This window comes from Strix aluco, chromosome 19, assembly GCF_031877795.1.
Source record: "Strix aluco isolate bStrAlu1 chromosome 19, bStrAlu1.hap1, whole genome shotgun sequence".
NCBI lineage: Eukaryota > Metazoa > Chordata > Aves > Strigiformes > Strigidae > Strix > Strix aluco.
In genome coordinates, this window is record NC_133949.1 from 9,866,592 (window position 1) to 9,891,683 (window position 25,092).

At 40.7% G+C, this 25,092-nt stretch overlaps 1 protein-coding gene across 7 annotated transcripts; it reads right to left on the reverse strand.

Annotated features, from left to right (window-relative positions):
* Positions 1 to 231: 231 nt before the first annotated feature.
* On the reverse strand, positions 232 to 25,024 carry LOC141931976 (merlin-like). 7 transcript variants are annotated; one of them, XM_074844842.1, is made up of 20 exons: positions 24,688 to 25,024; positions 23,630 to 23,737; positions 20,391 to 20,594; positions 18,772 to 18,889; positions 16,961 to 17,086; positions 16,511 to 16,633; positions 12,748 to 12,831; positions 11,879 to 11,947; positions 11,585 to 11,667; positions 10,298 to 10,373; positions 9,723 to 9,860; positions 7,922 to 7,996; positions 7,026 to 7,139; positions 6,457 to 6,579; positions 5,666 to 5,889; positions 4,666 to 4,768; positions 3,814 to 3,941; positions 3,064 to 3,214; positions 2,163 to 2,372; positions 232 to 1,149 (listed from the first exon to the last, which is right to left on the reverse strand). In XM_074844842.1, the coding sequence occupies exons 3-20, from the start codon at positions 20,396 to 20,398 to the stop codon at positions 1,114 to 1,116; spliced, it is 1,989 nt and encodes a 662-aa protein (XP_074700943.1). In that variant the 5' UTR covers positions 20,399 to 20,594; positions 23,630 to 23,737; positions 24,688 to 25,024; the 3' UTR covers positions 232 to 1,113. The 7 variants fall into 7 exon arrangements, with proteins under 7 accessions (XP_074700943.1, XP_074700945.1, XP_074700941.1 ...); XM_074844844.1 differs by having other exon boundaries at positions 5,672 to 5,889; positions 20,391 to 20,636; XM_074844840.1 differs by having other exon boundaries at positions 20,391 to 20,636.
* Between the last annotated feature and the right edge of the window lie 68 nt (positions 25,025 to 25,092).

The following is a 25,092-nucleotide window of genomic DNA, read 5'->3' on the forward strand; positions in this document are numbered from 1 at the left end:
CATAGGATTCAGTTCAAAGCAGTTACTAGCAAGTGGAAATCGAAGCTTTTTATCAAATGTATTTTTCTTAATCTTAGCCTTTAGAACAAGATATTTAACATTAACATTCATTTTTGTATCACGTCACACACTCAACTCTGCTACTACTTTAGCTACAGCTGCACATTGGCTGCTTCCCCAGAAGTCCTCAGACTGAAGATTTATGGTGAAACAGACACAAACACACACAAAACCAGAAAATGCAAGTAGGTTTTACTAATGAGGCAGGCATTTTGCTGCATGCACCTCTCCATGAGAAGTCCAACTTTAGCAGACACCAAAAGCATCTTTTGTCTTTTTCTAATTTGGAAGCTGTATAACACAGGACTGGGAAACAAGTTAACGTATGCAAAGTTTGCTGGAGTGGCAAAAGCGCTTGATCTAGTCAGAAACTGTAGAGAGAACAGAAGCTTTTCCAAACAAAGGATTCCCCCAGGAATGAGGAGGTATTTCAAGATGTCCACTTCTACATCTGGAATTAAAAACTGAGATTTCTCACAGAGAAATGCAAATCAATTAAACCAAGAAATGTTTGGTGAGGAAAAGGAAAATATTTGGCAGGCAAACACTAAAATGTTGAGCAGCTCTGTGGGAGTCATGTCCCATGGACCAAACCAAAACCATAATTAGTCTATCGTGTAGGTAAACACCAAGATCACTTACAGTTTCTTTCTCATCCCAAACACCTCCTGGACACTTGCTGCCTAGCATTCTTTCTATAAAAGTAGAGTACCATATTGATAAGTCAGTGTGTAAAAACACCTGAGGGAGGAAGGTTTAGCAAAGTATAAAGTGTTTCCTCAAAAGTGCATAAGTAGTAAACAACACTCCTCTGGGTTTGTATGTTTACCATTGTACCCAAAGACACCAGCCATTTGAGACTGGCAGTTTTAGTGCTCCCAGCTTACGTTAGCTGCTCAGAAGCTGAACAGCACTGCTCTGACTATAGTACCATGTCTCTTATGCCGATGCCCGTCAGACAGAGCTGCACAAGCGTCCTCGTATAGGTGCATTTTGCAGCAGCCAAAAAGATGGCCAGCAGGTTCTACCAGTCTGGTAAGGAAATGAGACGCTTCAAATGTAGATCACATCCGAGTCATGCTGCTGAACCTACAGGTAAATCAAATGGGAAAAATCAGTTTTGCCCTGAACTCCTACTTAAAGCAAAGTAACTCCCTTTGGTCCAGTTCTTCCTTTACCTCTGACTCCATAGCCTTTTGCAAGATTCTCTGCAATAGCTTTTTCTTTCTTCTTAAAACAAGCATATTTGCTTCACCCCTGCTATTTGGATTAAGTTAGTCATAAAAGTTGCTTGTTACTTGCATTAGAAAGAGCTGCTTCCTCATCTGTTGTTACACTCAGTTGTGTTCCTTCTAGTTCTAAGCACAAACCCCTGAAGATTCAAGTCTTCAATGTTATATACCAGAGCCTCTAATTGATCCTAAAAACCCTCGGTTTTCTTCATATAAACCAGCAGCAAATACATCAAGCTTCCTTTACTTCCAATACCTTGCACAATTAGCATCACCAAGAGAAAGCTGATTTCCTTCCCACTGTTCAAGACCGCCATGCCCTTACAGTTTTTCTTGAATGCGTATTAGATTCTCCATTCTAGTGGTATTTAAAAGCAGGTTGTTTTTTCATAAGACCCAGCTCATTAGCTCTTTGGGACTCTGACAGGGAACACACTAGAAGAGAACTGAACTGTTGGAAGTCTAGGCACTTATTGGTATCTTACTCCCTGCCCCTTAAAACCAGGAGACAGGTACAGTATGTTTTAAGCTCTCTACACATGGGACCACATTCTTATTTCCAAGCCTGGCTGATACAAATAAAATGTAACACAGATCTTCCTACTGTGTGCAGGCATCTGTTTCATTTACTAAGGCTTACAGCTTTGCATTCCAGCTTAGATCATAAGTGAGAAAAAACAGGTAACCGAGTTATAAACAGTCCCAAAGGGTGTGCCAATGCCTAGTCCTCAAACTCATGCAACAGCCATGCATTGTCTCCTCATCTGAGAGGCTGTGACAGAGCCAGACAAAACAGGTCCCTAAAGCCAGACATTCCTTACCTCTCAACTTTTAGTCAACATTTGGGAATTTACTTACAAATCTGATTACCTTTATAATCAGTTTTCTGGTTCCTGTGCCCACACTGTTAGCAACCAAGGAATTTGCTTGAAAAGATGACTTTTCCACTGGCACTGTGTGTTGAATTTTGTTGGTACAAGGCCAGCTGCTTGCAGTATTTAACGAGTAAGCAGTGAAAGGTCTTTGAAGATTTATATCCAATGAATCTCCAGTTTCAAAGGTTTTCATCCATGATGGGGTCTTCAAAAGAAAAGAACACATGGAAGTTTAATGCCCTCTCTATATCAACACTCATTAAGCCAAAAAGAACATCAGATGCATAGTCTGAAAATAAAGGCCATCCTCCCTCATAATTCTTCCAAGCCTCCCTTCGCTCTCCAAAACTGTTGACTCAGAGCCATTTTTGCATGTGGAACAACCTGGAAAGACAAAACCAGCCCTATTCTTCCACTGGTTCAGGAAGAAGCTGGAGTGTTTATATACATAACAAGAAACTTATGATGAAAATCTGGGTTTAGCTCCTCAATGCCTTAAAAAAAATACACCAAGACTTTTATGATTTTTAGCAACCACTAAGCATGTGAATGAGAATGTGATGCAAACTATGAGGAAATACATTTAAATGTATTATTAAGTTACAACAATTTAGTTTGCTCCAAAACCTTAAACCCTTACTGTGATATCATAACCTGTAAAATAAGATGATTATTTTTTGCTTATGATACCAGTATCCCACCCAGGAAAGACTTCTTAGATTTTGCTTTGACATGAATTTTCGTTGTCTATGTTCACACTTTTAATATTTTACTATCAAGTGTACTAAAGCACATGCCTTGAACTGAAATACAGCGACTACCTTTGGCACATCCACATTATTCTTTTTTATGGTTCATGCTGAAAAGTGTGTCAGGCAGGTGTTTAGGGTACATACATTTCCTAAAGAGCGATCCAAGGATCCCAGGACTTCATTCCAATGAGAGTAAAGCCCAGACTGTTTTTCTTCTAGTTTCAAAGCATGAATTTCAGACTTCAGTTCTTTCAGTCGATCTTCGAATTTTCTGCTCTTTTCTAAGTAGTCTAGCCTGTAGTCCACACATTGGAGACAAAAAACTTACAGGCATGACATAGCTCAAGAACAGGTGTGCGTGGAGGGACGAGAGAGGAATTCTTTGCTTCATTTTAGTTTTTTGATAGGGAAAATGAAGTCTGGCACACGTCGGCCTGACTCCCCTGGCCCACTGAGAAGGGGGTTCACTGCCACCCTTCAGCATTCACACACTTACTAACATTTTACCAAGCATTTCCTTCCAGACCGAGAGGAAAACCCTCTAATGTATTAGATCAAAGCAATACCATACTTCAACACTAGAGGGAAGCTTCTGTCCTCTAACATGCTGCTACTCCGGCAAGGTACTTTGCCCCTGACATAATGCTCTTCAAGACAGAAGGGTTCCGGACTTGTCACGGCTTGATGCCACCAGAACACTCCTCCTCTGTGAATAGCTAGTTTTACACAGACATAATCCACACCAGCTCAGTAAAAGGTCTCCAGCCGTATGTACAAGTAGGAAGTCATCCTGAGTTGTTAAAAGGATGAACTGTGATTCCTAGAGATTTTTTCCCTTTCTGTACTTTCCATTATTCACATTTTCATTTATTTACACCACAAGAATACTGATACCTCTCTCTCTCTATCTCAAAGGACAGTCTCTTTAGGTCAATGTCCTTCAAATCCAGTTTTATGGATCCTTTGTCAAAGTTGGCATCTCTGGTGTCAGCTGGCGAATATTGTGGGTACTTGACCATGTGCTGAAAGAGACAACACAAGCACTGTCAGAAAAATCTGATCATTTGAATTTGGGTTTATCTCCCCAGCTTCCGCAAGAATGCCATACTGAGCATTTCATAAGTTACCCATGGATTCTGAAACACACAGATGCTCCTGCAGCCCTTCCCCTCTACCCGAGTGGCCCCAGATGAACTGCTGAAGTCCACATCCCACATATCCAAAGGTAGAGTAGTATCCTGGCTGCAATGTTCCTATTTCAACAGAGAATGGAAATCCATTCTCAGCAAGACTGGAGCAGAAGAGGGAGTTGGGGCACACAGCTTTAGCTCTGCCTTCTTGCTGGAGACAGCTTCATCTGCTTTGCCTTAAAGACACTCAGGGACAATTCACATGCCAGGACAACACAGCTGGCTCAGCACAGCCACCTCCACAAAGTACCGCCTGAGACAGCACAGAGTCAGTATTAGGCATGAATGCAGGAAAGAATCTCTGCTCCCTAAGTCCCAACACCAGTCCTGTTTTTAACTTTTGTTTTGCCTTTCTTAAGATCCTGACTCACTGCTCCAAACAAATACAGCTTCCACCCTAGCTACACTGTGTTCAGGCACCAGTTGGTTCCATAGGTGTTTGTCCCCCAGCTGGATGCAGACATGCCACTACTCAGCTTGATGGGGACCTCAAAAATGCAATCAACATCTGACTATCTCTGAAGATGAAGTGGTGCCCAGCAGAGTAGAAACTTACAGGATAATTAAGCCTGGTTATGTCTAAGAGTTTCTGCTTTGCTTTCCGTTCAGCCTCTCTGGCTTCATGCAGATCTTGTTTCAGATGCTCTGCTTCCTTGGCTCTGTAAGACAAATAACCTGACATGAATGGTTGATGATTTCCAGTATAAAGCAACACGTGGATTTCAAAGCTATGCACTTCATTAGCTTCCAGAGAACAAGATCCCTTACTGTGATTCCTTTACCCAAAGACACTCATGGTAGGATGGTCACATAGAGAACTAACTGGACAGAGCATGACACATGCTTTCAAAGAAATCCTGCACAAACTGGCTGAATTAACATGTTTTTCCTACTCCTAATTTCCATGGGCTCAGTTACGACCTGCTGATACAGATTCTCCAGGCTGTCAGAGATCCTCCCTGAGGTAGGGAGAGGTGGAACATAACTGCTCTTTATTTTGACAAGCTTTTTGGCAGTAGCCTAAAACAAGCAGAAGGCCCTTAATAGCAAGGTTAAACATCCTTTGTTAACACTGGTCTGGTCTGCTCTGCATCTTCAGACAGCACAGTGTTATGGAACATGCAAACACTTAGAGTGGTTTATATTCCACATGAGCTTACCTGGTTTACACTTCTCAAAAAACTGAAAGGGACAAAAGAGACCATCACTTGGCATTGATGAATGAAAACAGCCTCCCAACTCACAGGATATACAGATGGGTAAATTTAGATAGCTAGGTAGCCAGTGCTCTTCTGATAACACTAAATAGAAACTGCTTCTGTATTCTGGATCTTTAACACTAAACATCTCTAAAGCCTTGCATCTGATCCTCTGTAAAATTCTTGACCTGCATCATAACCACTGGTACCAGGTGGAACAAACAAGACACAAGAAGGCTTAGTCACTCTGAAGTGTTGCTTTGGGAACAATCCCTCCCTCATGGGCTTAGCTCTGAGAAAAGCAGCACTCTCCACCCAGGCATCCCACTAGGGACCATACAACCCCACTCAAGCAACTCTAACCTCCGGTCAGACTCCTTCACCAGCTTCACCGCTATCAGCTCTGCCTCCCGCATCTTCTGCTCCATCAGGCGTTTCTCCTCCTTGGTTTTCAGAGCTGTGATCTCCAGCCTCTGTCGTTCTTGCTCAGCTTCTGCAGCATTCTGGGCCAACAATTTTGCCTCTTCCTCTGCAATCTGAGCTTTCTCAGCCAGCAACTCAGCTGCTTCCTGGGATCGGAGCTAAGAGGAAACAATTTTCCTTAATTACCCTGCAAAATCACCCCTGCAGACAGTCAGGAAGAGGAAATCCTTCCTCAAAAGATCAAATGATAAAATATTATTCCTTAAAATAAAAAGTATAGTAAACAATTGCAGGATCTGGTGTTCCTCCTCTGCTTCAAATTCCCTAACTTCCTGTCTCTCACCTCTACAAAGCAAGGAAACTCATTTGGTTAGAGTTGGACAAAGACATCAACCAAAAATTGAAGCTGGCCCCTTCAGTTGCCAGTGCACCATGCCCCTTTCTCCCAATTTCAGCTCCAAGGTTGCTTCCTTTCTTCCCTCTTTGCCTGAAGAAATTACTGTAAACCAAATACAGGGAGCAAATGGATCACAGCAAATGAAGGCTATGGCAGATGGGAGTTTTCACAGGTATTCCCGCATGCCCTCTCCACCAGTGGTCAGAAACTCTTCAGCCTTGTCTGAGTCATAATTCATGTCTCACAGGAGCCATAAGAAAAAAATAAAAGCTTCTAAACCAAGAAAGCCCATCAAGCACAAGAACATTCAGACTAACACGCTACTCACCAGGGCCTCGTTGGCCTGCCTGGCTTCATCTTCCAGCTGGAAAAGACGCCTTTCCAGCTCTTCTTTGGCTCGCTCAGCTTCTTCTCGGAGCTGCTTCTCCCTGGCCAGCCTTTGATTCTCCATCTGGAAATAGAATGAGCAATATCATTCTATTTGTCAGTTTGCAGCAGAATCTCATCTGGGCCTGGGCAGCGCCACAAATGAATCTAATGAAGAATGGACTGCTCTCTAGCTGGTGGACTGCTATTTACCAGAGATGCAGTGCTGAAGCTGCTTGCACTTTGCAGCTCTGCACTCCTCTAACAGTTAATACTGGTTATTTCACACTGCTGGGAGAGCAGTTGGATTGATCTGTTATGTACCCCAAATCTTTGCAATCACCTATTCAGTTTCACAAACATCACTTACATCCTCCAATGCTGCATACACACTAGAGCTGTTCCCACATTCCATCCTGCTGCACTTTCTCACCTCCCACACATGCATATTGATGCAATGCATGGACAGCAAGGGCACCAGCTGGAATAATAATCTGTGTTTCCAACAACAGACGAGCAGAAAGAATCTACCTTTTTTCTAGCTTTTTCTTCCTTGGCTTGTGCTTTCATTTGCTGGATCTCTATTGAGTCCACTTTTCTTCTCCTCATAAATAGGTCATGGTTTCCAATGCACAACTGCAAAATCTGGATAGGAATAGCAAAGCAAATGTGATTTTGATGTACTTGTGCCCCAGCCAGAGGAACAAAGAACCCCACACTGGCCTCACAGGAGAGACACTGACAATCCTGACTTCAGCACAAGTGCTGGCAGTTGCTTCTCTTCTGAGAAAATCAGCACCCAGGACAGGCTCATACCCACGTACATAATAGTTTAGAAAAATTCATAATAGAATGAGTGGTTCCTTCTGTCCTTTATCCCCCTCTGGTTCCATTTTCCTGAATAAGAACAGGCAATAGATCTAGGCCAAGAGTACACAAGATGTAGCTGTGGGAACGGTTACCTGTGATAGCCCTTCCACAAGCTTATTGAGAAGTGACCCAACCCCTGTGGTGGTTGTGTTAGGAAGCAATCAATGATGATACAATTAGCCAGCTGATTAGGTCCCTTCCTTGTTGCTTCTCCAAGAAGAGGAGAGATAGTAGCTGATTGAGAACCCACAGTAGCCAGACAGACAGATGCTGCAGTGGCTTTGCACCTTCCCATACGCTACATCCTCCCCTCCCAGCACCTGGATTTCCATTTGTGATTTGGGCTGTCTTTCACATCTGGCTTTCCACCCATCATCTCCCCTTTCCAGAGAAGACAAACATATGCACTCTGACTTCCCAGGCAGAGCAATCCTCAGGAAAACACATGCAGAAACTCAATGTTCCCTGGCCTCTCCATAGGTTTTACAAACAATATTTTTTAGTCAGATACCAGTATTACCAGGCTCAGTTTTAAAAAAGGAAAGCAGGACACTTACCAATTTGTTCACTTTGAGTTGAGAGGAAAAGAACTTGAAGACTTCTGCTTTTTTGTCAAGAGGTTTAATAGTTAACTATACAGGCAAAAGAAAAAAAGAAAGGAAACAGTGAGAAAGACAAAAACAAAGCTGAAACTATTAATGCTAATGCAAACTTTAGCCTATCTCCATTTCTCTCCAGGGAAGCAGTGATTTAGGCCACAAATGTGGGCAGAGTGATGTAAAAATGTTTTGCTCAAAAGAATCAGAATCAGGGCTGCTGTTACACAAGTTCCTCATCTGCTCCCGTAGCAGGCTACGTTAGGAGATAAAGCCTCCCACAGACCCACCCTGGTGCCAGTTTGGATGGTGGTTTCTGTAACAATACCACCTGTGCATTGCACACTATACTAAGAAGACTGAAACAAGTACTGGTTATCCAGAAAACAGAATACCTTACTAATCCTCAGAAGTCATATTCTTAAAGTCAGGGAGATGTCAAACACCTCTCTGAATACCAATCATTGGAGGTGCAACCAAAATGTATCAAGGACCTGAAGGACTTGTTCTTCTGACCAGCAGATAACAGTCCTGGAGCTCCTGATTTCTTTCCAGAGGACACGAAGGGCTTTGATGCTGCCAGGTCAGTACACACTGTTTCACTTCAAATGTTGTGCTCAGTTTGGCTGTATAACAAAATACAGCTCCATTCTTTAAGATCCTGTTTTCCATGACTCATGGGTTAGCTAACACTATTCCTATAATTCATTTGCGATGTAATGTATAATTTCGGGCCATCTGAGTCACCAAGAGCATAATGTCCTACAGCTCATTTCACCCCGTAGGTAACAACTGGTTGAATGCATTGCCTTGTGAGGAGCAGGGCTGTGAATGTGTCACAATACAGTGGAGCTTTAATATAGGGCTGCCCAATTTCCCACTAACAGGGAGTTAAAGCAGTTTATTCACAGACCAGAGGGGAAGTTTAATGTCATGCAAAGACATGCAAAGAACTCCTGTAGGCTGCCCTGCCTGATTTAATGTATGCACATCTACCTCCAGACATCAAATCTCATCCTCAATGTTTTTCAAAAGGCCCACAGAAAATGGAACAGGCTGTGCTGTCCTTTGGCTGACAAATTCCACGTATTCCAGTACCAATGTAGTTTTTCTGGGTTTGTTCTTCTGATTATAGTTTTCCATGTAGCCACATGATTTGTAATAAGACTAAATTTCATCCACTCCCCACAGTGTTTTCTGCAATTAAAAGATGGGCTCTGAAATCACAAGTGAAATTGCAGTGATAGGGTTGTGCTGAAGACTGAAATCATGCACTGACAAACTGGCAGAATTTAGGCAGAAAAACATGTATGTCTCCTCCATGTCTCCCCTTGCCACTGTGCTTCAAACCTCAGCTACAAGGACTGTTTCTGCATGTGAAAATGGCATTAAGTGTTTATGGGTCATCTAATTCCTGCTGAGATAACTGAAGAAGCTAGTCACGGTGGTATTCATAATATCTATGTTTTTCAGAGATCAACACACTTGTTTTGCAAAGGACAAGCAGCAGGGAAGTAACCAGAATAGAGGGCTCCAAAAGTTTATAGAGAGCTCAGAGGAGCCTCTGGCTCCTAGAGGAACTGAGGTTATGCAGCGCATCTGAAAGGCAGGTCTGTTATTTTTATTTTTTGTAACAAAGCTCCCTATGATTTTCCCCTTCACCCCCAAATTATTTAAACAGAGACAGCTTTCAGCCTGTTCCAAGAATCCCAGTCCACACCCATGCCCATATAAAAATAACAACATATCAAAGCCATCATACCTCTTTCTCGCTATAGGAAATGTTTCTGATAGCACTCCACTCAAACGACTTATTCGGAGAGAACCTGTTATTAATGCTGTAGACATGAATACCCTTGGCATCAACTCCAAGTAGGAGATCTGTATGGTTTTTATTTTGCTAAAAAACAATAGATATCAGTAAATGCCATTTATGGTGACATTAAACAACCACACACAATTCTAACACATTGATATTTTTCTGTATTTTTAGGAAATTGATGTTTCCGCAAAATACTATGAATGTTGTCACTGCTAGCTAATAAACCCAGTCCTCTAGGTTGACTATAGCAGCTCAAACTTAGACTATTTTTCTTTCTTCCTATTACATACCCAGAGCTACTCAAGACCTTTGTCAGATGGTCAAACATTAAGATTAACTGTTTTATTCACCTAGTTATTTAGCAGGCAAGTAAAAGTCAGGACAATCAGTCCACAGCCCACCAGCAGCAGAGAAAAGCAGCAGTCAGGAGTCCCAGTTCCAAACTCCCTGGAGGATTTTAACAGGACAGTACCATCATCTACTGCAATTGAAAACTGCTAAAATACAGGACTTACAGCAATTGGGAAATAGTTGACACCATACATTTCCAAGTCTTGGGCAATTTTCAGGTAGTTCATCTCAGCTTCATCCCTAGAGAATAAAGCCATGGTTATACTTGGAGATTCCTTTCCAACCTTTCTCTCCTAGCTGACTCTACATTTCCCACTTAGAACAGACTATCTGGTCCCTTGTATCTTAATTTTGCCGTCTTACTCTCAACAATAGAAAAAGGGTAATAAAAACAGCATCTCTACAGAATAAAGACAGTAAAGCTGTACCTATTTTGAATCATGTATAGTGTAATCTTTATTAAAATTCAAGTCCAGTCTTATCCTTGTGTTAGTTTTACCACTCCATCATATTATGTCTTGGAGACCTACCCTACCATTGTTTTCCATGACTTGAGGATATTTCTTTCAGGAAATAGAGTTTGTTGAGAAATGAGTCCTGAACAAATTCTAAACAGAGCTTTGGGCAGAGGCCAAAGAAGGATGAGAATCTCCACCCACTGTTCTTCTCCCTTCAAGGTGAGGCATAAAAGTCCTGAGGAAAATATTCAGTAAAAATAGTGCTAAAAAGCATCTAGAACAGCCAAAGAGAAATTGAACTGAAATATTAGGAAAGGCTGCCTCTGGGTGCCAACAGCTCCTACTTCTTGTTTAATTGCATTTCCATACATGCTGAATGTCCACATGGACTAGCACCAAAAGTCAGTCCTGGAACTATGATGGCATATCTTTACTGGTTTGGTCCCTTGCTAGGTACGCTGACACCCTTTTGTGCCATGATTTTCACAAGGTATAAAATATATCAGATTCATTCATTTTATTCTAGGGGGAGACTGGTGTGGTATGGCTCCAGAAAGGCAGCTGCTCCACAGGTCAGACATGCCAGTAACTCCCAGGTAGCTAACAGCCTTAAATTAAAAGGCTGAACTCTCAGGACTAACTGCAAATTCAACACAACTCAGACTTTCTACAGGAACTTCTCTCTGCTGGCATCTGATGAGACAGGACTTCTGGTTTAGATATGTTAGGTCATGAAGCTCTGCAAGAGCCCTCAGCTTTTCTGTTCACTTCAAAGCAAGTCCAGTTTACAAGCACTTGGAGCCCTACTCAAGACACTTTTTACCCCAGAGGAGTGCATGTTTGTATTCTTAGTTATAAATTAATCTATTAACATCACATCTTGCAAACCAGTATTTTTTTGCTCACCCTACAAAAACCAAATTTCACTGAAGACAGTGAATAACCAGTTACTGAAATGTATGAGATTTCCAAAGAATTAAATTATTTCAATACCTGGCGATACCCCTGTGTTCAGCATACCAAGCAGTAATCTTTTCTTCCCACATCTCTGCTGTCAGCTGGTACTGCCTGAGGACCTACAGAGAAAGGATGGAGTTTGGTTTCCTTTGAAGATACAAATACATGTGCTGCTTCTCCCAAACAATGTGAATGCAGTTCACAGCTCAGTCATTTTGCCAAGTTCAGGGTAGAAGCAACAATATCTAATGCTCTCGTTAATCCCACAGCAGTATCTGTGTTGCAAAGAGTAGATTCAAAGATTTGGTTTTATACAGAATAAAGACTTACCCTTTTGGGTAAAAGTTCATCATGGGCTAGAAAGCCCGGCTCATGAAAATTTGGGTCGTAGTCACCATACTGTCCCAAGAAAAGAAAAGATACTTCAGTTTGTTAGATGCAGGACGCTGAAGAACTTGTTGCTTACGTGGTTTGATACGATTGCTTGAGACAGATTTTGCTTTGGTTCTCTCATATACAGGGTAACACATAATAAACAGGTTCTCCCCATCTGAACTGTCCATGGAAGTTACGTCCAGCCTTTGTGCTATGCGTGCGGCTCCAATACAGCCACTAAGGTGGCCTATAACCTTAGACTCCAGTCCTAGCCTGCAGTTCTCAGTAGCAGCAGATCTGAAGCAATCTCCCACGACTTCATACCCTCCTCTGAATCACAGGCTACGTTCAGGAGTGTAAGCTCCCCTACTCCTATAGCCTACTGCACATAGGCTGGGCTGCTGCAGAGGGCCAGCCCTGCTAAGAACTTGTGTTCACCTCCTGCCAGTGTATAAGTTTGGCTCTCAGTGGCATGAAGTGAACTATGTTCTGAGAGATACTAAAAAACATGAGGTCCCTTCCATTGTGAGCTCTGGTATCAGCACCTGCTGTATCCATGGACATTTTTTAAAACAACAGGAAATAATTCTAGCTGGGAAAAAGATTACATTAAAATGTTAGGTCAAAAAAAATCCCCTAAGCTGCAAAAGCATAGAATACCAAAATCCTTGTAGTGGCATCTAATGATTATTTTTCTAGCTGTGCCTGTACCTCCCAGGATGACCTACTTTAATAGCAAATTTTAACACTGCTGTTTTACACATCACCATGTATGTTGGTTAAAAAAGAAAAATAAATAAAAAGGAGTACTTCTATGCACAAACCTTGGCCTGAACAGCATAAGAAGCCAGTAAAACTGTTGCTTCTGGAGAACAATAGATTTCCTCATTCAGTATTTGTTTCTTAACCTAAATCAAGAGAAAAAGGTAGCAAGTTAAAGAAGCTCAAAAATCAGGGCTTATGTCAGGCTTGAAATGAAACTAGACATGCCCAGACTATAACTTGGCACCAAACATCATCATTATGAATGAATAACATCAACAATAAAATGGCATTCAGAAACACAGGAAGCCTTTACTTAGCATTACATTTAATGGAAAAAAAAGAGACAACAAACCAACTTTTGAAAGTTAAAGTGTCTTAATTCTAAGTTCATAGAAATGCCAGTCAGCTGTCTCCACACATTTATATAAGAAGTCCTGAAAAAGAATGTGTTATAAAACATGATTTTTATTGTCTGTACTTCATTCCTTTTAACAATTCTTCTTTTTCTTCTTGCTTTGGAAAGGTTAGCTTTAAAACACCGAATTTTAGGTTGGAAGGGACCTCTAGAGGTTATCTAGTCAAAGCAGGTCCAATTAGACCTGATTGCTCAGGTCTATCCAGCTGACTGATATTGCCAAAGACAGAGACATACTGAAAACCATAACAGTATGTTCTTAAACTTTCCAGAATGAGAGAATAAAGGAGACCCCACAAAGGAAAGCTGACTAATAGAGCACTTAATTTATTCAGTTACAGTGCTCTAAACAAAACAAAAACACAGGGGCTTATTAAAAATAAAAGCCTAGTATAATTGGTAAAGATTCTTTTAACACTCATGGTGCTACCAAGATCAGAGGTGTAATAATCTGTAAAATGTTGCTTGATTTTAAATCATTTGCATAATTTTTACTTGAAAACCTAAAGAGGGAAGGGGAAATTAATCTTCACAAATCCTCCTCTCAGGTGTAATGTGTTTAGCCTACTAACAAGCACAAGACAAAAGTTTTGCATAATGCACAGTCTTAAACATTTCCAAAAAAAAATTAGTTGAGATAGCACTGAGCTATCTTTACAAATACACTTTGGCACTGTAGGTACTCTGAACTGAAATGAACCATCAAGAAAGTTTTTCTTTTAAATTTAGTCTCTGGTGAGTACGATATATGAACCTGAGTTATAGTACAGGGAAAATTCTTTCTAAGCTGATAAAATGGAAAGAATGAAAAGACAAGACTTCCAAATTGGAAAGCTCCAGCTTTCATACTCCATGGTGCAAATCATGTGTTTCGGAATTTAGAACAACTTAAGATAAATCCCCCATAAGTGTCTAGGGTTTTTTTTCTGATCAGTTCTCACAAGGACATTTGGTTATACTTCTTTGTGAAGGAGCAAATTACCTAATCTTTAAACGGACAACATTAAGCTTTAGTCATTTACATTTATTCACACATTTTTCAAAAAGCTGTTATGTCACATTAGTTTGTGAAGGTCTGAACAGTCAGTAGAGCTGAAATCTGTAGGCATCCAGATGTCCGTACATGTTTTTCCTATTAGCATCCAGGTGTGATCTTAAGTTCTTATAGTCAGGAAACTTTGCAAGTTCAAATTTGTTTCAGTCTTGGTTTTCTACTTTGGAATGAGAAGAATTTGCTAATTGCGTATCTGCTAGTCAAGGCAGGTACAAGGAGAAAAGTGAAAAAAATCAGGATTAAAAGACTAGGAAAAGAGTCCCTCTCATTCCTTTCCAAAATTAGCTTACAAATCAAACTGCCAAGTGGTTAAGGGTTCTGGATGAAGTTCTAGTTAGTATATTAACCCTTGGAACAACAGCATTTTCCCATTACTTCATTAACACATCCTCCTCAGAGAACAAGTGTATTTACTGTGTTTGTTTACAGATGCAGAATGAATTTATTTCATACATCCAACCTACTTGCACAGACACATACTGCTGAAAGCTACCAGGATAAAGCAACACACCAGAAGGCTGTAACTTGCAGAGCACTCCACAGAAACTCTGAAGAAAAGCTGGATGTCACAGACATTGGAACAAAGAGCTGACCAACAAGTGACCATCCAAAACTCAATGCTTCTGTACCTTTTACTACAGCTACAGCCTGTTGCTGCAGCTATGGAGCCACAGCATGGCTATTCCTGATTGACACATCTTTATTTTGATTAAGAAACACTGTACTCCAAGAATCTGCTCCTTTATCTACATTTTAAATGGGGCTAAGAGAACCCTAACAATTTCTGGGACAAAAGAAAAACAAGTGGCAAATAAGAAAGCTACCTCTGCAAAGCTACTAGAACATGCATGTGTGGAGTTAACTTTATTTCTTTTACTGGCTTCCATCTCATGGAAACTTGTAAATTTGTAAGAACCACCATGGTGTACAGACCAATCTGTGTTCACTCAGCTAACAACTGTGCTCTTGAGCATAGTACTGCTGTCCTGCAGCTCCTATGGCAGAGCTGAAATGGGTTCTGTTATCTGTAACGAGGATTTGTCAGGGCTGGGAATTTATTCTGCTAGCATGAGAAGCAGGCACCCAGTTCAATGGGGTAGGGAAGAGAACTCAAACTGGCTAATTTGACTGGCAGAAGTCAGTATGCACAAGTCTGGACATTTCAGAAGACTACCATCACCACACCAAGAGAACAGCACTTCTCATCCAGGGCCTATCAGACAACATGATGATGCCTCCAGACTTTGTCTTTAAAAGAATCACACATTGTGGTGAGTCTTCTGTCTGAGTCATAGCTGTGCATGCTGCTCCACTCCTTTTGAAACTCGCTAGATGAACAAGCCTGTATTTCAGAATGGCTATCAAATTCTATGATCTTTTTTCCCTACAATCCAAAATGAAGATTTAAGGACAGGTTAGGGAATTCTTGTTTTCTAGTGACTGTGCCTTCTACAGTCATACACAACAAGATCTCCCAGTAACCACCCGGACTATTTTTAGGAACTTGCAAGTTTTAGTTTCAGGGATAGGCCGTAGTCACAGGTCTTGTTCCATCTGCAGCTGATACGGGTGAAAAAGCTTATTGTCCCCAACTGCTTATCACCATTCCTTCCCTCTTCTCCACCTTCACAACTGCAACCATAATTGCTTGCGTAGTCACTCCCATGCACAGCGCGTACATCTAATAACAGGTCTCTTCTAATTCTGCTCATTTTGAAAGAACTAGGTTAGGGAATGGTTACACAAGAGGTTACACCAGCAGGTCTAAGACAACGATGACAAGCAGCTGTTGAGACTCTCTTCATCCAATTTAGCTGCAGCCAGAGCAGACCAGATGACACAGTCCTCAAGATAGCTTCTGAAGCTGATAAAAATGATGGCTTCACTTCATCCTTCCCAGCACTGACCAGTTAGGGCAAAAGCCTCACAGTTCTTCAGGCAGTGACAGCCTTGCATGGATTTTTTTATTTTTTAACACATACTATAGGAGCAAAACAAGTCTGGAATACCCAGATATGGAATTATCACCCAAACTGCTAGGTGTAAAAGTCATTTTACATGAAACTACAGGTCTCAGCAATTTAACTCCCTTTCCTAGCACAAGCAGTAAGAGAAGTCATCAAGAGAACAAAAACATGCAGAAAGCAAACAACATTCAGCTTACTAGTACACAAAACCACAGCAGTCAGGAGAGAAGTTTGTATTTCATAAAAATGAGATCTTTACAGAGACACTGATACAACTGAAGCCAGCAGAATTGTTCTGAGACTAACAGCTGCCAACAAGATCAAAGACAACACAAAAGGACTGGGGTAAATACAGAAGGAATTCATGGTTAAAAACTGTTCCTGACCTGAAGGAAGAATAAATGCTGGGTAATTTCCTGTAATAGTTCCTCTTCTACCTTCTCTGGGTAGAATTTAGCCAAAAAATGAAAGCTAATGGGATCTTCTTTGGGGATTTCTTGATCTAAAACCTGTTTACAGATAAAATAAAATCAGCAGCAAAAATAGTACATAAGTATCTCAAAATAATATTCTAGAGGAAAATCAGAAACCAGCCTTTTAGAAGGAAGGACAATCCTGAGCTTTAATCTAATAGCAATCCGTGCATATAGTGGCAATTGGTGTGTGATACTTCAGGCCAAACGTGATAGAAGCAAATAACACAACGAACTTTAGTGTTAAAAAAATTATACCATCTAAAATTATGAGTTGTCATGCAACATTCCTTTAGCTCCTGTGCTAAAAGTAAATCTTTCCTTAAGTGGAAAACTGCCACACTTATTTTTTGTTTCCTATACCTTTTTGTCCATCTTCAACCAGGTGCACATTCCTTTTATTGTGTACTGCAAGCCAAAGAACCAAGTCTCCCTTAAACCAAGTGCTCGGCACACCAGGTCAAACAAGTCCTTCCCCTTCCACTTCATCTAAAGGGGAAAGAGAAAATTAAGAAAAACAGGTATGTCTTGAATGAATTTGCTACATTTCAGTCAAGCAAACTAGGCTACCATTTGCCTTTCTCTCCCCTATGAACTCTTATTTCACCTTTAGCTTTTCAATGAAATATGTCTACTGCTGTCTACAGCAAAGGTGCAATAGTGACAATGCTCTACCTCCTCTTCCTCTCCTCTGGGGGAACACTCACAGAGCAGCTGTAGTCATTTAAGCACAGCATCAAGCACTTTATGAGCACAGGGAATGATGACTGTACTATTGATTTCCCAGAACAGGGCAAGGCTTTATTAATACTTGTAAAAAACTTATTCAATAGCTTATACAATTAGAGAGACAGAGAAGGACAGGGGAAATAAAAGGAGTGTCAGGGCACAGTGTAGAAATGCCAAACAATGAAAGCAAATCCATCTTTCACATACCTCAGCTATTTCAGTGGCACCAAGTGAAGCTTTTATGCTACTCTGATTTAAACGAACAGGAGCCTGTCTTCTAGAATCATTTAGTAGCCTGGCTCCACAGAGAGCAAACTTTGATTAAAGGTCCTGAAATTCACACATATCTTGCCTCATTTTTTCACTGAAGTGGCTGCACATCTGTTTCTTCTATTTAGCTACATGTTAAAAAGATGATTTTGTCTAATTGCTTGGGTCAGCCACTAAAAACTTAATGGCAGGAAAAAAAAAACTTCTAGGCAATAATCATCCCAGCAAGAGAGCAATATTTGGTGAGAAGGGAGAGAGCAAAGGAAGGAACACATTAAGCTGAATTTGTTAACAAGGACTCTGATCGCTAAATCATTTTTTCTAAATTCTTTATTTTCACAGCTCTGCCTGTAAGTACTTTAGATCAGTAAGTCACAGAAGAGCACTGCTTGTGACTAATCTATTCTGTCTAAGGGACCTAATAAATGAAGTAATAAATGCCCCACAGGACAGTCAAGTCTCTCATTAGAATTGCCAGTCCCACTGGCACTTTGGTTTTCTAACTCCTCTTCCCAAAGTAACTGTCTTTTTTTGCTTTTGCTGGATGATTAGGAATTAATCAGGCACAGTTCTGTCTCCTCAGTAGTGCAGCCCAATTCATTTAGCAATTGATCACTTGCTATTTTTGTTTTCTTCCATATTTTTCTGCAGTCATGATTTTTCTACCCAATTTATCTTTTCTGTCCAGAGATAAAAACCAGCCATTGTAGTAAAGAAATAAACTGGAGTTTACAAATGGCAAATTTGAAGAGAATGTCCCAGATCAACTGAGCAGAAAAGCATCATTTTAGAAATTATTTTATAAGCAACATCTTAGGACCAGCTCTGACCAGGCTTCTTTATCCAAGCTAGCAGTGTCTTAAAGAGTTGTGTCACTTCTGAAAAAATAATTTTGTTAAGAAGTAGGTATACTTACAAACAAGCCCTGCATCATGTGCTGGAATTCTTATGAAGAAAGTAGGCCTATTGTTAATTTAGCTGTGTCAGTCAAATGGATTTCACAGAAACAGCTTTAAATTCTGGATGGTTATCTGAGAGTAAGTAATCCAATGTTTATAAAAATAATAGATCAGTTTTAAGACCACCCATGAACTGATAATCTGAACTTTCAAAATTTATATCTTTCTAATACAAAGGTCAGTCCCCATCTTTCTAGCATTCTGCTGAGGACTTACCTCACAGCTGAACTCCATTTCAGCATCCACTGTTATAATTTTGACTTTAAAAGTCTTCGGTTGTTTCTTCTTCAGGCCTCTGATGGACATATTTTTTAGTTTATGGGGATAGCCACACCTGAAATTGAATACGTGTTACATTTAAGGCTGGAAATTTAGTAACATTTTCTTGGCTAGATTCCAAAGTAGGATGAGTCCAAACTTGCAGAATAAAGTTGCCTTTAAATATACATTTTTGTGTCCAAGACAATAAGAAAGGATGTTGAAACAAAAAAAATTAGTTTAACCTTTAAATTTAGTTTGCTCCTTAAAATAAATTGCCGGAAGATGTCATTCCTGTCTTTCCTCGGACCTCGGCAAACACTGGGTTCCTACAGCACTAGAAGGAACATCATCCAGACCTTGTACTGCAAGATCCAGGGGCCTGCCTGTCACTACAGCTGAGGACACCTAGGGAAGCTCCAACCCAGCCCTCATGCTCCACACAATCACCCATGCCCCCGCAATTCAGCAGTCTCTTGCAGCAAAACTCTGCAACGGATGAATCTTTACAGTTTCATAGAAGTAATACCTGGCTTTTGAATAATGCCAGCAGAAATATGACATTCCTCATCCCTTTGACAGATCCAAGCAAAATTTCCTTTCTCAAAGGTCTCTGTGGCATGCACCAACACCAAATGCATCAGTGGAAGCCCCACTTGTAAAATGCACAGTAGAGCACTACATCACGCAGAGCAACACTTTACAGTACCAAATCCAGCTCAATCCTCCTCCATCAGTTATGGCTCCTTGGGCAACTAACCTATTGAGTTTCTTTACAGGAGATCTTACCTCCCTGAACCAATACAAATGACAAAAGCATACGCAATGAAATTAAGTTGGATTTACCATGTTCTCTTCAGCATACTAATTCACAATGATGAATGTTATTTAGAACAGAAATTTTCCCAGAAGCGTTCTTGTGAATTGAATTTAATTTTACAGAAGCCTACAGAAAATTCCTTTACAGATCTTCTGTTCTAAATGTAATCAACTGAATGCCACCAAGAAAACCGATAAGACATGCTGTTTCCACAGCCACAAGGGTTTTGTGGATACCATTCAAACCAAACGTTGAAAGTTGGGGTTAAATGATAGTGTGAATCTGCATTATGCAGTTCTCAGATGTTTATTCCTGAACACAGAAAATCAGCCTGTAAATTTTTCTTCTTCTTTTTCTTTATAAAATGAACAGCTCAGACTTGCACAATCTAGTTAGTATCTGTGAACTATATAGGTCAACAAGAGACTGAGGCGTTCTCGGTTTCCTACAATATAAAACTATTACAGTGTGGCAGACTTCCAATCTCTCCTTAAGGAATTCCAAAATAAAGTTCTAGTTTCAACTGAAAAGTTCCATTTGTCTGAACCTTCCAGGATTTTATAAAGTATCTTGTCCCCTTCTTTGCTTCTGCTGAGCTCTAAATTGGCTTGCAAACATACTGATTATTTTCCACTTACTTTGTATATGCCCCTCATCCAAAAATTTCAAGCTAGCTAAATAAGAGGTAGCATGTATATGGAAATTTTTCTTTTCAAATTGTAGGGAAGTTGAAGCAGAGAACATATGAGTTATATACCAAATCATATGGACATCAGCAGCAGAGTTGAGAACAAGTACTTGAGACAACTCAGAGTGGGGAAGAACAGCTCAGGAGGAAATTCATCTTTCTGACACCACAGACCAGCTGAGGAGCCCTCTCCCTCCAGTTGGCTCTGGTAAAGCTTCTGCTGAAGTCTTGTTCGGTTTGGGGCAACACACTTCAGGAAAGATAATGGGCTAACTGGAGAGAATCCAAAGAGATGTCCAAGGGTTAGAAAATCATCTGTGGTAAAATCAAAGTACTGGTTAGTACAGAGAAGTGACAAGTGTGATGAGACATTATAACATCTGCTCTTCGTGACCACAATGGTTAGGACAAGGAATAATAGGCTTAATTAAACTGCAAACAGGTTGCACACTGAGAAAAATTCACTAACAATAAGAACATTATGAAGCTGGAAAAGCATAGTATGAAATTTCTATCTTTCTGAACTTCTACCCCAAACAGGGTAACAGTATCTCCTCCCTCCTCAAGACTGGAGGGAACCACATGCCCTCAACACTCTCTCCCCAAGCTGGTCCTTCTGTTGGTACCTGCCACCAGTCCTAGGAGAGGCCAGTCCGCACTACCGAGAATCAGTGTCAGCCAGGGTGCTTCAGGGATAGGCATGTCCAGAGCCCAAGTCCCATCACCCCCAGCACACCCCCTTGTCCTCAGGGATTATTGTTTTAGAGAAGTGAAAAAACAGATCTTGCCACAAAGTGTGTTTTCTCTATAATTTAGGCAACACCTCAGTGCACACTGCTGAGGAGAGCTCAGGTCCTTTCTATTTAGCATAGAAAAGTGTTTTCAATTAAGGGGAAAGGAATATTTAAAACCAAAAAATGACCACAGCAGTAATTATTCCAGTAATGTTTTGATTTCTAATCTGCAAGCTGCAACACAGCTAACAGCAAAATTATATTTTAACCTGTTACATTCCAAAGGTCTTTCCTGTCCGGTTTTCTTCAAAACCAGAGATTTACTGTAAATAATTGTACCACTGGATACAGCAGTTAAAGCATGAGAACTGCAAACTGCTATAAAATTCTGGAAACAACCACTTCTATTAGTTCTAGAAGAAACACCAATGGCTGAAGACAAAGGAGAAAAAAGCTTCATAATTCATTTCTAATATGTAATTTGAAACAGCCAATTGAATTAAACAGGAACTTGGAGTTAAGGCCAGTACAGAACATTCTCAAAGAGTTTCATATGGAAAACGCTGAACAGATAAAATTGAACAACTGCAGAAGAATGTACTAATTTTCTCAAAATATGTCAAAAACACCAGAGCCCTTCATTTTGACTTTGAAGTGCTTTCTTTTTTCTTGTATAACCTGCTTGAAATGACAATATAATTTGTTCAACATTTCCAATAGCATTTTTTTTTCCTTTCCAGAATTTTTATTCCATGGAAAAGTACATTCTGACTCACAGTGAAAAGACATTTTTGAATATCGAATTTTCCCAAGAAATGTAAACTGCATTTTAATCAATAGCACTGGTAAAGAAATAGAAGAGGTTTTCACACTGAATAGCTTAAATGAATATCAGATACTGACAACATAAGCAAAAGCACTTAACAGTCAAGTTTTTAGAAAAATAACTTTTCCAAATAAGAGAAATCTTACAGAATAAGACAATCTGGGTTTGCAATCTTTTGTTTAAATGCAAAAGCAATCCACTCTCTAGATCCCTAATAACAACATTTAACTGTGAATCATGTGCAACGTGTTTCGAGATAGAGTTTCTGTCACTGAGCTCCAGTGATTTATTTCTGCAGTTGCCACAGGGATGTAAGCTCAAGACTCAGAAGCGGCAAAATGCAATAGATCAGAGCATGTCATAACCTTACCAAATAACACATTAATCCAAAATAGGGTGGGGTGATAAAAGATTCCCATCCAGCCCGAATCTGGGAACAGGTAGTGCAGAAGCTGTGAATGTCCACAGCTTCTCCTGCACCTTAGGAAAACCAACAGAAAGGTGACAAAAGCTTTGCTTGATGAGGGGAACAGAAATGCAGGGATGAGGAATATAATTTGCAAGAACTAAATGGTCCTGACTCTGCCTTTTAGGGTGTTCATGTCCAAGACGAAAGAACTGACATCCACCAGCTCTGACTGGATTATAGTCCTCTCCCTTCTTGACAACGAGAAATTAGTGCCTGAGCAAAACATGGGGGTGCAAGGGAAACTGGGAACAACAGGCAATAGCAAGAAGAACTGGCAAGGTGACTCTTGCAAGGACTGATGCTTATCTGTACCACAGCACTAGATGGGCAGTCGCGTTACACCACTGCGCTGCACACTATTGAAATGGGATATACTCACACCTCAGATACCACTTACTGTATCAACTGAAAAGTACAAAGCCAAAGAAAATAAAATCAGCATTCCCCCCAAAAACTCAATAAATCCACCAGAATCCAGTACATCAAGACAGGCACAGAAATACATAAATGAACAAGCTGCAATTAACCTTCCCAGGAGTGAGAGTACAATTTACTTTCAGTTTAGCGTTTCCGAGGTGAATAGATGGTTTGCAGGGCTCTCCATAGGATATAAAGATTTCCCTTCACATGGCACTTGCTCTCAGTGACAACTGTGTGTGAGCTATTACCATCTAATCACACCCACGTGAAAAAGCATCTGTTTTCACACACACAAAAAGCCAGCAGCACATTTTAAGGTGAGACCCCTCTCTTACACCCCCCCAAAAGCAGTCTGCCTTTAAGGATCAGCAACTGTACCATCTACTAGCAAAGTCCTTACACAAGCTGGAAACATAAAACCCCTGGGAATGCAGCACGGTTTAAAGAAACAAGGTTTGGGAAGTACTTTAAGAGCCACCAATAGAAGATGCTTGAAGCATCAACTGCAAAAGTATATTAACATAGACACTACTACAATTTGAAAGTCTCCTGTCATTGCTGAAGTATTTACTGCAACTCTTAATTGCAAATTCCCTTGATTCATTATCTTTCTCCTGGCTCTTGAATTTTTATACTTCAGCTCAGAAATTAATGCAAGCAATTTGAATGCAGACAATACAGGAAAGCGTTGTGGGCTTTTTACAGTTGTTGACTCACACTTCTGCCTGTACTCCCTGCCCAAGTAACAATTTAAGCAAAGAATTCACAGCTTTAAAATGGGTCAGCAATACAAAGGTTTTTCTTACCTCTCAATCTAAAAAGAAGTTATCTAAAGTCACTAGTTGGTATCAAGACTTACCTCACAGATCATTTTCTGGATGAAGATAAGAAGAGAAAAAATTATTTTTAATCCAAAAATCCATATTTTTCAGCTGACATCAATATCCAGCCTTCATAAGTTCTGCCACTGAAAACAAAATTCAAGAACAACTTTTATACTTGATCCCCTTTCCTTTGTTTCCTATGAACTGCAGCATGTTAGCGCCCTCTGAAAAATCAAAGAATTGCTTTCCCAGGTGATATGAAAGGCTCTTAACCATTTCCTGCCTGTGCCAGCAAGACTCCTCCCAACTTCTCTCCACTGTAATTCAAGCAATAAGGCACTAACATAAAGAGAAACCCATGAATCTTGACTTGGATGTCTGTAAGACCTGATAATGAACTTCCAAATAACTTCTCTGATAGCATTTGATCAAACTATTTCAGCAGTTCTCCAGCCACACAAAGAATAGCTTGTTCTCACCATACCCAGCCACCTTAAAAAGGGAAAGCTGCACAGTGTTGTCCTATTAAGTAAATACAATTCCATACCTGCCTTCTTCCTGTGGTGAAAGATGATGGGACAATAATGCCTAGAGAACAAGCCTGAAAAGTGGGCAGCTGCCAAAATACATGCCAGCAGAAGATAAATGAACACCTTTAAATGAGACAGGGATGGCCTCAGCCTGAAGTCACAGGAACAGAAACCACAAGCTCCATGAGCTGCCAGTGCTGTCCCAAAATCTGAGTTCTTCTACCCAGTGTACCTCAAAAGCAACAGCAAAGTCAAGACTTTTTTTGACATTATTCAGTTTGTAAGGTTTTTTTCAACACTCCATTTTAGAAACATATTTACAGAAACTGAATTTCTACCAGAGTATAGACAAGAAAATGCAACAGGCCAGCTCTCACTTCACACAGGTTATAATTATTTAAAATTTACATGGAAATCCTTCAAGATTTGACTCATTTATGTAACAGCAGGTGGAAGAGCACATTTCACAACACCCCACAGCCAAAGACTGTGCTGACAGTCAGCTTCATCCCCTGGAATTCAGGGCATAAAACAGTCCCTCAGCTCTCACACCTCTGCCTCACCTTCTTCCAGCACTGCCAGACTGAGGCCTGCTACAGATTGTGTCCAGCCCCACAGCACATCTTGCTGCTGAACACAGCACCACCTAATCAGTTACTTATACCAAAAATCAGGGTGAATTTGGCTATGTGAGCCCTCAGGCACCAGAGATAGCACAAGTCTCCCCTCAGATGGTGCCTTCCTAAGGAAACACGGCCCAGGCTCACAGCCAGCATCCACTCTCCAGTCTTCCCTAGTTGCAGGCCCAGGTAGGACCCCCTGTCTCCTGAGCAAGGAAAAAAGCCTCATTCCCACAGGGTTTGGTCTCTTCCTGCACGCTGAAGCGGCCTCAGCCACCACCCGCCTGCGACCCTCCCTCACCCGCTTCTAAAGGCGCGAGGGCGGCTGCCTGCGCCTTTAAAACCCCC

Excerpts from the sequence above, each read along its gene's own strand:
- LOC141931976 (XM_074844842.1), bottom strand. Across the intron at positions 5,890-6,456 it reads GGCAGGCCAACGAGGCCCTG|CTCCGATCCCAGGAAGCAGC; the intron begins GTGAGTAGCGTG and ends GTTTCCTCTTAG. Across the intron at positions 4,769-5,665 it reads GAGTCTGACCGGAGGTTAGA|AGCCAAGGAAGCAGAGCATC; the intron begins GTTGCTTGAGTG and ends TTTGTCTTACAG.